The following is a 13624-nucleotide window of genomic DNA, read 5'->3' as shown; positions in this document are numbered from 1 at the left end:
AAATGCAAAGGCTCATTCTTACAGATAATGAGCAAGTTACAGGTAAAGGCATGAATACTATCCATGGAACCAAAAGGGAGCACAGGGCAGAGGTCACATGCAAGAGGGTAAGAGTGGAATTTGGCAGGAAAAGGAAATATTCGGTAGCACATTTTGGAAATCGGGATTACAGTGTTACTTCCAAAGAGAATAAACATAAAACATGAATTATAAAACTCTAAGACAAATATAATATGCTATAGAAAATAAAATGAAATGGAGAAAAAGGTTTTCATCGCTGGTCTTAAAATTTTCTCTTGAAATTCTTAAGAACATATACAACAAAGGAAAAAGCTGACAGTTTAATATAATGGCACAGATATATGTACACACACAGGCTAAGGAAAAATTACAAGAAGGAGGACGCTAAGAGAGACATAAATAAACACCTGGAGAAGGGGAAAGAGACAAGATCTACTGAGTAAATTGGGACCCCAGGGGGAGGTAAAAGGAAGGGGACAGGCAGAGGAAAACATGAGGGATCAGGAAGATCGAAGCCAGGGAAAAATAGAGAAAGAGATCAAGAAAAGAGATACTGAATGGAGTGAGCCATTATAGGTTTAAAGAGAAATCTGGCACTAGGAAAATGTTCAGGGATACAAAAGAATGACCCCAGCTAAGAACCTAAACAATAGTGGAGAGGGTACCTTAAACGCCCTTCCCCTATAATGAGATTGATGACTATCTGTTTTGTTTTGTTTTTTGAGACAGGGTTTCTCTGTGTAGCTTTGGAGCCTATCCTGGCACTTGCTCTGGAGACCAGGCTGGCCTCGAACCGACAGAGATCTGCTTGCCTTTGCCTCCCGAGTGCTGGGATTAAAGGCTTGCACCACTAACGCCTGGCGGAGATTGATGACTATCTTATATGACATCTTAGAGCCTTCATCCAGTAGCTGATGGAAGCAGAAACGGAGATCCACAGCTAAACACTGAGCTGAACTGGAGTCTAGTTGTAGAGAGGGAGGAGTGATGAGCAAAGGGGTCAAGACAATGCTGGAGAAATCCACAGAAGCAGCTGACCTGAGCAAGTGGGAGCTCACGGGCCCCAGTCTGACAACTGGTCCGAACCAGGTCCCCCGAATGTGGGTGTCAGTTGGGAGACTAGGGCAGTCTATGGGACCTCAGGCAGTGGAACCAGTATTTACCCCTAGTTCAGGGACTTTGGGAGCCCATTCTTTATAGAGGGATACTCTCTCAGCCTAGATACATGAGGGAGAGCCTAAGGCCTGCCCCAAATGATATGACAGACCTTGATAACCTCTCATGGGACACCTCACCCTCCTTGGGGATTGGATGGGGGGATTGGTAAGGGCCATATAAGGGTGGGAAGGAGAGGGAACTGGGATGGGTATGTAAAATAAGATTATTTTTAATTTAAAATAAGAAAAAAAGAAGTTATTTGTTAGGTCAAATCATTTCTTAGTAGTAAAAGGAAAAAGAAAAAAAAATTAGGAAAGTCACCAAAAATATAACAGCTCATTAAAAAGGAAGGAGTCAAGTAGAAAAAAATGATCTTAATATTTTAGCTAAGTAGGGTTCTGATAAATACTAGAGAGATGATTTTTCAGCATGTAATGATAGAATGAGCAATCTTTTATAGATGTTATTTGACTACCACTAATCAAACAAAAGGCAGTGCATTCAATGAAGTAAAACCAAACCAAATAAATAAATAAATAAACAAACAACCAACCCACTGAAACAGCTGACCTGAACAAAAGTAGAGCTCTTGGTCCCCAGACTGATAGCTGGGAATCCAGCATGGGACCGATCCAGACCCCCTGAATGTGGGTGTCAGTGAGGAGACTTCAGAAATCTATGGGACCCCTTGTAGTAGATTATCAGTACTTATCCCTAGCATAGGAATGGACTTTGGGAGCCCATCCCACATGGAGGGATATTCCCTGAGCCTAGACACAAGAGGGTTGGCCTAGGCCCTATCCAAAAGGATATGACAGACTTTGAAGACCCTCTAAGGAAGACCTCACCGTCTCTGGGGAGCAGAAAGGGTATGGGATAGGTGGGGTGTCAGTCGGGAGATGGGGGAGTAATGGAGGAGGGGAGAGAGAGGGACCTGAGATTGACATGTAAAATAATCTTCTTTCTAATTAAAAATAAATAAACATAAAACAACTAAGAATTGAATAAATGCAATTTCACTCACTTTTTACAAAGAAACAGACCAGGTTATGTTCTTAATAACACAATTTAAATTTAGGTCAATTTCAGTTCTTTTATAGAGAAGACATTGGGCAAGCATTTCAAAATACCTGGCTTAAAACACCAGCTTCCATGAACAGATATGAAGAGTGTTGTAGAATGCTCACTTAATAGCACATGAATAACAACAACAAAAAAGACCCAGAGACTTTGGTGACAGATCTTTAAAAAGAAATACAAAACTATGTAGTGGAATAACTCCACAGCCAATAATTCGCCAAGAGGAAATTAGATTACTAAATTTCCAAGTGTGGACTGAGCAGCTCAATGCCTGCCACCCTACTATACTGTCTGTGCATTTTAATTAGAATAGACTGGTTTCATGAATGGCCTTTCATTGTAGGTCACTATTGACATAAACATTCAACACTTTTCAAGGACAGATAAAAGATATGATTTGAAAACAAAGTAACACTGCTATTGTAAATCCACTCTGGAAAAAAAAACACAGAAAAATAAGAAAAAAAAAACAAAGACTTTATGCCTGCCTATTATTTTTGAACAGGGGGTATATTCACTTCAAATACAGAGAAGCTAATATGTAAGTTTTGGAAGCCAGTAGTGATGGTTAATTTGCCTATCAGTTGACCCATAATATGAAAACAAGTCAAATATACAAGGATTTATGCATTATGGACCCAAAATTGAGATTCTTGCTCTCACCACTCCAACGACCTGTAAAACATTCAACTGGGATATCATATAATTTACCTAGGGAAAAATATTGGTCCCATATCAAAATGTTTTATCTTCAATGTTCCAGATGTCAGCAGTAACAACCCACTCATTTAGTATCCAAGTTAAAAACTTTAGAGTCACAACCCTTTCTTCCAAACTTTCTATAAAATTATCTATAGAGTCTGTAAATCCCCCAGATTGTTGGTATTAAATATTAATCTACATTCTGCATGTACAAATGCCTAGTTTCAACCCCTAGTGCACACTTGTGTGTGTTGAATAAATTAATGGGCAAGTGAGACTATAAAAACAAATCTAAATTCATATGTTAAGTCATGTAAAATACATGATTAATCTGAAACACAAATGGTGCTTAACTGTGACTATTTTCAGACTTTTTTTTTTTTACTTTTTCAAAGACATACACTTTCCTCTTTCAGGAGACAGTCAGTTCTATGAGCAGCTAATTTAGATTCAGACTAGGAACCCGATGGCAAACTTCCTTTGAAATATAAAAGCAATCTGATCCAAGACCTATGTAAAGAACAAAGGAGATGCTAATTTTTACATTTTCATTATTAAGAAGATATTTTCCCCTTAGGAAGTTTTCCAGGATTTCTAATACAACCTTAGATAGTCATTGCTGCTCCCCTATCTGATATAAACCTAATTATTTGGAGGGAAGAATGAAAAAATAATTTAATCTCAAGGTATAGTGCATAATAGTGTGCCTACAACTATCATCCTTCAAACCGGTTTTCTCAAATGTCAGCTTCCAGCATATGGAGTAGGCTGAATGCATTTATTCATAAAACTCAGTTCTTGGGAAGATATGGGAATTTTAATGCATTTTTAAAAGAATGCCTCCAAAGAGAGACCTTCCTTTTAATACTTCAGAGCACTTGAAATTATGAGCCCAAAAAAAGCAGGGTATGAAGAGAATCTCAGTATCACTGCATGAACGCAAGGCTATGTGAAACTGTGAAAACCTGAGGATTTCCAGCTTTTAAATTGTGGAGTTAACATTAATTAGTGAAGGACTATGTAATGCTTAAGTAATGTCATAAAAAGCTTGAACTGAATCCAGTTGTCAAACAATCCACAGAGCGCTGGGTGCTTGTTTGGACTGTATTACTCTTCAGTTATTTATGATAATGGCAAGGCATGCTGTACACATGAAGAAACTAGAGGAAAACCATAAGAAATGACAAACCACAAGTATGTAGAGAACTATCTTAAAGAGTGTCTTTTTCATATAATAATATAAAATTTATGAATTCTATTCTAAGCATAAATGCATTAATCATATCTATTAGATAAATACTTCTTTAAAAAGGTAAAAATTGAGTGCTGGGCATTGGTGGCACACGCCTTTAATCCCAGCACTCGGGAGGCAGAGGCAGGTGGATCTCTGTGAGTTCCAGGCCAGCCTGGTCTCCAGAGCAAGTGCCAGGATAGGCTCCAAAGCTACACAGAGAAATCCTGTCTCGAATAATCAAAAAAAAAAAAAAAGGTAAAAATTGGATTCAACATGGGAGGCCTCACCCTCCCTGGGGTATGGATGGGGGTTGGGATGGGGGATGCTGGGAGCATGGGAAGATGGGAGGGAGAGAGAACTGGGATCAGTATGTAAAATAAGATTGTTTTTAATTTAAATAAAAAAGATAGAAAGAAAGGAAGGAAGGAAGGAGGGAAGGAAGGAAGGAAGGAAGGAAGGAAGGAAGGAAGGAAGGAAGGAAGGAAGGAAGGAAGGAGAATGCTTCTCACAGGCCCGTATGTTTGAATACTTGGTCTTAGTTGGTGGAACTGTTTGAGAAGGGTTAGGAGGTGAGGTCATTTTGGAAGAGATGGGTCTCTGGGGGTGCGTTTTGATGAATCAAGTAATTTGCTGATTTCTGGGGTCTCTATTCTCTCTAATCCTAGCTGTGGGAGTATATTCCTAATTATTTAAAATAAAGTCTTTTCACATTTCACATAGTTTAATAATTTTCATGGTGAGAGAAGCTATAAAAAATTGTATGGAAATGTAAGCTATCTTTAAGCTTGCAGGTACTAATTTGAACTTCCCTATTAACACCCCAAATTTCGATTTATTTATTTATTTATTTATTTGCCATTTATGTATTTATATATTTATTGACAGTTATGAATAAAGAATATGAATATGAATGTTGCCTTCTAGCTCAGTGCTGGAGACAGAGGCAAGTGGCTATTTGTTGAGTTTGAGGTCAGCCTGGTTTACAAGTTTGAGGCCAGTCAGGGATACAGAGTGATACTCTGTCTCAAAAGAAAAAAAAAAGAAAAGAAAAGAAAGAATGTTCCAAAATATGTTCCTCAATTATTCACCAAGAAAACTTTGTAGTTTATGAACACATTTATTAACTGTGACTCTGTAGCAAATTTATGTTCTCATAAAGTTCAGATTCTTTTCATATTATTGCTGTGACTGTAGCATAAAAATGAGATACTTTTGAAAAGTAGGCTATATATTTATATATAGGCTATATATAGATAGATAGATATATTAATATAAAGAAAAATATAAGCATTGAAATCTTCCTGTGATATTGTTTTATTTTTCAAGCTTATGGCAATTACCCTTCCCATTTATAGAATCCAATCTCTCTTGACTCCATGAAGTATTAATAGACTACTGATCAAGCCAAATATAATTCTGACTTAATTGTTTTCATCAACATTTAGAAACATATTACTCAGTGTTTATCTTTTTTAAAAGTGCAATTATTTCATATATTGTTAGCCTTTTTCTCTTTGCCCCTGAAGCTTTCAGAAGTTTTTTTGGGCTCCTTTATACATGACAGGTATTTAAGCTTGCTGAAGATACATTTTTCCCTCTAGAACTACAAAACTTGCTATTTATTAATCAAACGAACATTTCACCCCCAGAGCTTTTATTTTCCTAAAAGGCTAAGTTTGTCTTTCAAAAAGAGGATCATATGATGCATAATTTTAATGATACCATATGGTAAATAAAGCCACACAAATTCTAATGAGATTTTGATAGAAACTGAGCACAGCTTCACTATTGAAAATACAGACCCAGAGGCAACAGAGTATTTTCACACAGAGTGGACTAAATTAAATAATCAAAGCATGACAGTCATGGCAGTGCAAGTCCACAGTTGGGGCATTTCAGGAGACCAAGTCACCATGATCATTTGAGTCCAGCAGTTTGCATCTAATCCAGGTGAGACCTCATCTCCAATTTTTTTTAAAGGTAATACTCCACAATGTGCCAAATATATGAAGTGGGATTTTGCACATGATTATCACTAACTATGCAAAATTATACAATAGATTTACTTATTTCCTAACCAGAGAAAAACTGATCTTGAACCCTTGGTATTGAACACTCATAGGAATCCAAATGGGATTCACAGTTGAGTAGTTGCTACAGTTTATCAGTATGCACACTGACAACTAAGAATGAAGAAAGGAAATCTGAGTTGATCTCTTTAGCACTCAAGTGGATGACTTAAAGAAACCATGAATGGGCAAAGTCAGAGGCCTGTGTGCAGAAACCTGTGCGTAGATGAAAGAAACGCAACAGCTATAGGAAGTATACAGAAAGGCTATTTGCTTTATTTTTTCCAAATGAACACAAAACTTTTACTATTTATTTTTAATTTGTGATGTTACTTGATAAGAAATTATTTTAAATCTTTTATTTTTTCACACTAGACAATGGGCGATTAGAGAAGCTGTGACAATTTATTTTGAAGGTAAATGTTGAATGTTCCACATGCCTCACAGATTAAAGTTTTGTATTCATCAGTCATATTGTAAGTTAATTTTGCCTGGCAAAAATTCAACAATAGCCTATGTATATTAAATTACTTTAAAATGTGTTGGACTTTTGCTATGATTACAGTCGGCTCTAACTAGAGTAAGTGAAAAAATCAACCAGAAAATTCAAATGATTAGAATTACATCTTTCTTGTAATTACCTATTTTGATGAAGGGACAAATGAAAAGCAATCAGCAAGTATATGTGTACTGTTTAATTTAATTACTTTCCAAGTAAGCCCCAAAATTAGCATCCTTCATTTTCTCTATGATTAGACTAATAACATTATTTCATGTTATTGTTTTTTTTTCACAGTATACCATTAATAAAGCTAGACAAATAAGTGTTCTTTGCTAATACTAAAGGGGCTTGTTATGAGGACTCGGGTTACTTTGAAACTGAAGAATAATACAATGAATTTTTTTAATGAAAAGATAATATTTAAATTAAATATGGTAATAGAAGTCAACCAGGCATGATGGAAGGGAAAAGAAAGTGAGTAGTGATAAAGATTTGAGGGAATAGAGCATATGCCTAAAGTGAATTGATGGGCCCATGCCAAAGTAGGAAAGTAGACAGAGGAGGTGGGCCATCACCAAGGTTTAACTGGCTTGAACTTGCAGTTTGAACTTAAGTTAAAAATAATGGGACCATTTGAAGAGTTTTATCCCAACAGTTACATTACATGTCTGAACTAACACTTTCAGGATCTCTCTCTCTGTCTCTCTGTCTCTCTCTCTCTCTCTCTCTCTCTCTCTCTCTCTCTCTCTCTCTCTCTCTCTCTCTCGTGGCAGAAGGACCCAAAAACAATGTGACAAAAAAGAACAGGCTAATAGAACCATCATTGACCATCACTGAGATTCTGCAAATGATAACAGTAATTAAAGGAAATGGTGGCAGTGAACTTAATTAGGAGGAAATCCATATTCAACAAAATAGGAGTCTGTGTGTATATGTATGCAAAGTGAATATATATGAAAGATCATTTATGTTACAAATAAAACTAATATTAATTTAGCAATTTCTGTTTTAATTTCTGGAACAAGTGAATAAAAGTGTAGTGATTAGAAAGCCAATATGAAAAATAAAATGTAATGCACAATAATGTTATTTATAAAGGAAGGAATAAAGGAGGAAGGGGAAAATACACAGACTCCAATAAGTAGAAACTAATATAATGAACCCACCACATCAGTAATCGCATTAAATGTAAATAGAATATTCTAACTAAAAGACTTAGACTTCAGTTTCTAAGCATGTGCATAAACATACAAAAATAAAACTTAGTAAGAAAGAACAAGTACATTAGAAAGACTTTAGAAGCAAAGCCATCATGGATAAAACCTCTTGGCTATATAGTCTTGAAATTGCTTCTGGGATTCACTTATTCATAGAGGAATAGAGATAAAATAATCTGTATGGTCTTGCTTTTATGATAAACAATGAAACAAGAAAAAAACAACATAAGACACAATTAAAAATAATCAATAAATAATCTTATAATTAAAAACTGTAATACATTTGAAGCTTTGATATGATTAAGGGCATGTATGCTTCAGACATTTTTTTTCTTGGCTTTGCAGCAGTCATACAACATGTCTTCTGTTCAGTGTTTGAAAGAGAATGTTCTCCACACTTATATTTTCATCCTTCTCAATACTTTACTACTGCTTCTTACCTAATATAATACAATTTAAATGAAATGAAATTTCCTACAGATTTAGTGAAGTGTTAAAGAATTCTTCCTTGACATGAATTTATCATTCTCCTACACATTCTGTTGTTCTGCAAGAGGTCATCTTTCTGCATAGATGAGTATGAGTTGAAATATCTCAATTTGTTGAGTGGTGATGGCACATGCCTTTAATCCCAGCAGTTGGGAGGCAGAGGAAGGAAGATATATGTGAGTCTGAGGCCAGCCCAGTCTACAGAGTGCCAGGACAGGCTCCAAAGCTACACAAAGAAACCCTATCTCAAAACCTCCCCCCCCCAAAAAAAAATCCCTCAATTTAGTAGTCCACTTTGTTTCCATCAACATATGACATTACACAAACATTATTTCCTACATTCTGTCACACTGATCAAAGCTTAGTCTTCCTGACTTCTTTTAGCACAACCGAAGAATAGCCTTTTTGAACTGTAAGGTAGTAAACTGTTCCATCTTTGCTCTGGATGTGATTGCTGGCAATTTCTTAGCTCATAACTATGACAATGACTCCCTTGTTTCCTTTCTTACATTCTTAAACTATCAATGGCTTTTTTTCTGTCAGCATAGCCATAGTCACAGCTCTATTTTAAAGTCTTATGACACATCATTTTAACAACCAGTCTTCTCTTATGGAGTCTTTTGAAAGTATCATCCAAAGCTTTACATTTCTATGCACATTGGGTGGTCAGGTATGCTTCATTTATTATACAGTTGTAAGGAGGGAATCATGACTCAGCTAAGTTAAGTACTCTCCAAGTGCTCTAATCTTGTAAGCAGTTTAGATAGAATGCAAATCAAGGTATTCTTACTAATGACTTCATTTTGCTTTGTATTATAAAACTTAATGTGATCAATGTCATTAGGTATAATTATTAGTATTAGTGTGTTTGTTCTTCTAAACAGTATTTGTTATCAAAACTACATAGAAAACTATATTATATTTATAATATGGGACAGTAATGAGAACAGGTAACAGAGTTAAATGTTAGAGTGCACAAAAAGTTTACAAAACTAAAATTACTTGGAGATAGGTCAATGACTGCAAACTTTCTTTAAGTTTTACCCTCGTAGATGTTGAAATAAAGACCAAGTTTTATTTTTATCTGCCAACTGGTACTTTAAAAATTACTTAGATAATGTTTACAACCTAGAACAAAAGGTCTGAAATATAACATATAATGACTTAAGAGCGCTATGATAAGAATAATGTGTTTTATGTGGCTATTAAACTTATCAAAACTCACTTTAATTAGAAACAGTATGGGATCCAAAGTATATTTTAGAATGACAACTTAATTGTACATAATTCAGTAAAAATCATTATTGTAACATGAAAGTAAAATTAAGAATATGAGGCAGTACTTCAGTGTGGATAATTTCTACTTAGTCCTAAAATGTTCTTATTTTCATAACTCCTTAGCTATTCTTTGAAATTAACTTAGGAAAGTTATCCACTGTCAAAGCAGCTGTCAGGCACTAATATAGAAAGCAAGGAAGCAAGTCTGACATAGTTCCAGGAGGATCCTGAAGCACATGGAAATCCCGGCACACCTTGAATGTCCTAAATGTGTATTCATTTAATAAAACTAAAGCCAAGTCATTATACAACATAAGAAATCACATGAAAATGCAATGTGTGTAATGTTCTTCTCAGTGTTTATAGCTGTTTGAAATATCAAGACCATTAAGTAAATTAAAATTCACTTTTGCTTATAATGAGGATTCAGAGACTCCAGAAAATGTAATTTAGTTTTATATGTATTTTCATTGTAGGTTAACATGAAATATGAATATTTTGTGTCTCTGCAGACTTATACTTGTCTGAGGATAAAAGCACACAAAATGTACAATAAAGGGTAGATATCAAAAGTGAAAGGAAGATTGAGTGGAAAATGTTTTTCAGAGAGCTACCTCTTAGGAGAAGGTGTAAATGTTTCAAAGTTAGGTAAGTTAGAGCTCAAGTTTCATTTGAAAATAAAGGCTCAGAGTCACTGAGAGGGGATGTCCTAACCCAACATGCTCTGAAATCCAAATATAATCAAAAAGTTTCAGATTTTTTGACCTTCAGATTTTAGACGACTTCAGGTTTTTATTTTCAGATTAGGAATTCTCAACCATCAAACTCTACATGAACTCCACAAACATTCTCAAATCTGAAAGACTTAAGATTCTATAATGTTTTTGGATCAAGGCATTCTGGATGAAACATTCTCAGCTTGTGCTTGTGAACAGCAGGGAAAGTGCACCTCCCTTCTCAGAAAGATAACAGGACAGATACAAGCAACTGCTACACGAGTACTCAGACTCAATATTTCGGGATTGTTTTCCAGTAGTGTGAAATTCTCCTTCTGGTTCCTGTAAGTAACACCAGTTCTTACCCAGTAACAAATGCAATTGCGGGTACTGTCATTGCAGAAGCCATGGCTGCAGCTGTAATCACTGCACATACCATCACTGTAGGCACCCTTGCTATAAGTATAATCACTGCAGGAACTGTCACTGCAGGTATAATCACTGTAGGTATAATCACTACAGGAACCATTACTATAGGAACCATCACTGCAGGTAGCATCACTGCAGGTAGCATCATTGCAGGCACCACTGCTGTAGGTATACTGAAGAAAACATCACTGCAGGCATAATCACTGCAGGAACAATCACTGCAGGATCCTCACTGTATGTACCTTCACTGCAGGAGCCACTGCTACAGCTATAAGTACTATAAGAACAAACACTGAAGATACTATCACGGCAGGTATAATCAATCACTACAGAAAAAAATCACTGTAGGTTTAATCACTGCAGGAGCTGTCACTGCATGTATAATCACTGCAGGAACCATCACTGCAGGTGGAGTCACTGCAGGAACTGTCACTGCATACATAATCACTGCAGGAACCATCACTGCAGGAACAGTCACTGCATACATAATCACTGCAGGAAACATCATTGTAGGAAATGTCAGTGCAAGAACCATCACTGCAGGTACCATTACTGTTGGAACCTTTGTAGGTACCATTACTCTGAGGGATTGAGGACAGTGTGAGAGATTTCACAGTTATTGCACTATAAAACCATTTCTATTCTTATTTAGAAATGCTGTATTTCTTTAAAGGACATAGTGAATATATATATATATATATATATATATATATATATAAAGCATATTTATTAATTACACTTTACAGGGAAAGATAGGTTTGGAGAAAGTCTCATTACATCATTACATTGAGTGTAGGCTGATCAAGTTACCCCAATTGAAAATAAAATAACCTTACTCAACAAAAATCAGTACAGTGAACTTTGGTATTATTTTGTCATACATTTTTTACAATATAAACTAGAAATGATTTAAAAGTACAATCTATAAAAATGAAACTAAGAATCACTTACTTGATATTATCAAGACAGCCTGATTCAGGTTTCAGTATGGCAGTATGATGAAACATTTTGTATAAAGCAATCCCAAGGAAGATTACATTCAGCTGAAATATAAAAGGTAATGCTATGTAGATAACCATAGTATAAAAAAAGGAAAGTCCATTCCCTGTAACACATGAATTGTTCTGGGAAATTAGTTCTTAGTAGACTCTTAAAGGAATTGAATCACAGGTGACTGTCTAATGCTTTAGCAAAGGCAAGAAGCCAGCTTTGCAAATTGTGACACCACTGAGTTACAAAATGTGGCTCTACCAAATACATACAAAATGAAAAATCAGTAATAATTTGGAAAGATGCTGCTAAAATTCTGCAACAACTCAAAGCCCAGTGCATGCTTAAGAAAACCAAATCCCCCAAGTCCTGGAATTATTCTAAGAGAACTAATACTTTGACATTCTATGAACATGTCTCTAGATTGATTAATTACAGACAGCTTCCATTTTAGTTATTAGAGATACAATTTTTTAAATCCTCTATTAAAAAGTATTTATTCTTTGTGTCATTGACATCATACATCCCAATCACACCCATCTCTCACCCCTTCCCATCTGCCCCCTGCCCCTGAAACCTGTCATCCTCCCAAATAAAACAAAGTAAAATTTAAAATAAAAAAGCAAAGAAAAAGGGAAGAATGGGAAAAATATCTTCAGGGAATCTGCATTGTGACACAGTGAGTCATGTAGTAAACCCTACTATCCAGGCATCTTTACATGCAGGCATTCGTTGCAAAGACTCATTGATTTGGTCCGAGGACCCTGGTCTTTCCTACACTAAAGTCACTGGACCCTCACTGGGACTCTTTAGGGATGTCCCATTGCTGCCCTGTGTTGTGGAGATCAAAGTACTCTATTATAGTGTTGCTTGATATGTAAACCGTATTGTTATACACAAAATAAAGTATGGTTGCTAGCCAGGCATTGGCAGTGCACGCATTTAATCCCAACACTCGGGAGGCAGAGGCAGGTGGATCCGTGAGTTCGAGGCCAGCCTGGTCTACAGAGCAAGTTCCAGAACAACCTCTAATGCAATACAGAGAAACCCTGTCTTGAAAAGCAAAAACAAAAACAAAAATTCTTGTGCTACAACAGACTAAGTTATAAACAGAGACTCTCTTATAGTATTGTTATGCCACAAAAGCCAGAAAAATGTCTATAACTTATAGGAACATAGTATGGTAAAAATTATCTGTACACCATATGTGAACAGTATAAATCAGTGGTTCTCAGCCTTCCTCATGCTATGACCTTTTAATATACTTTCTCATGTTGCTGTGGACCACAACCATAAAATTATTTTCAGTGATACTTCATAATTAATTTTGCTACTGTTATGAATTGTAATGTAAATATATTATATTTGGAGATAGAGGTCTATCAAAGGCATTATGACCCACACGTTGAGAACCACTGCTATAAAGAAAGCCAAATGCTGAATTGCACTTGAATTAGGTGACTAGCTTCTACAGTCTACAGTTGGGGACTGATATAGCCCATGAAAGTTCAATCAAATGCTCCACTGACATTCTCACTATAATACCGCTTCATTATCCTTAATCGATGACCTCTGAGTCACAAAAATAAAATCAAATGAAAGGAGAAAACTTTAAACAAAACAAACAAACATCATTGAGTGGCTAAAAGCTTAACCTAAACTGAACACAATTTGTGGGAATGCCTGTTCTGTATTGACATAAGGCTGTCCAGGGTCATCAGTCTGCTTTCTTTGACACA

General features: G+C 35.8%; 1 protein-coding gene across 11 annotated transcripts in view; it reads right to left on the bottom strand.

Moving 5' to 3' along the window:
* Adgrl3 (adhesion G protein-coupled receptor L3) overlaps positions 1-13624 on the bottom strand; it is a 446202-nt gene that overhangs the window by 69628 nt on the left and 362950 nt on the right. For all 11 annotated transcript variants that reach the window (XM_035452601.1, XM_035452599.1, XM_035452600.1 and 8 more), the window contains one exon: positions 11847-11938. In XM_035452601.1, coding sequence (XP_035308492.1) covers positions 11847-11938 — 92 coding nt within the window. The remainder of the gene's footprint in view (positions 1-11846; positions 11939-13624) is intronic.

This window comes from Cricetulus griseus, assembly GCF_003668045.3.
Source record: "Cricetulus griseus strain 17A/GY chromosome 1 unlocalized genomic scaffold, alternate assembly CriGri-PICRH-1.0 chr1_1, whole genome shotgun sequence".
In the NCBI taxonomy this organism is placed as follows: Eukaryota; Metazoa; Chordata; class Mammalia; order Rodentia; family Cricetidae; genus Cricetulus; species Cricetulus griseus.
This window is presented reverse-complemented; position numbering and strand designations above follow the sequence as displayed.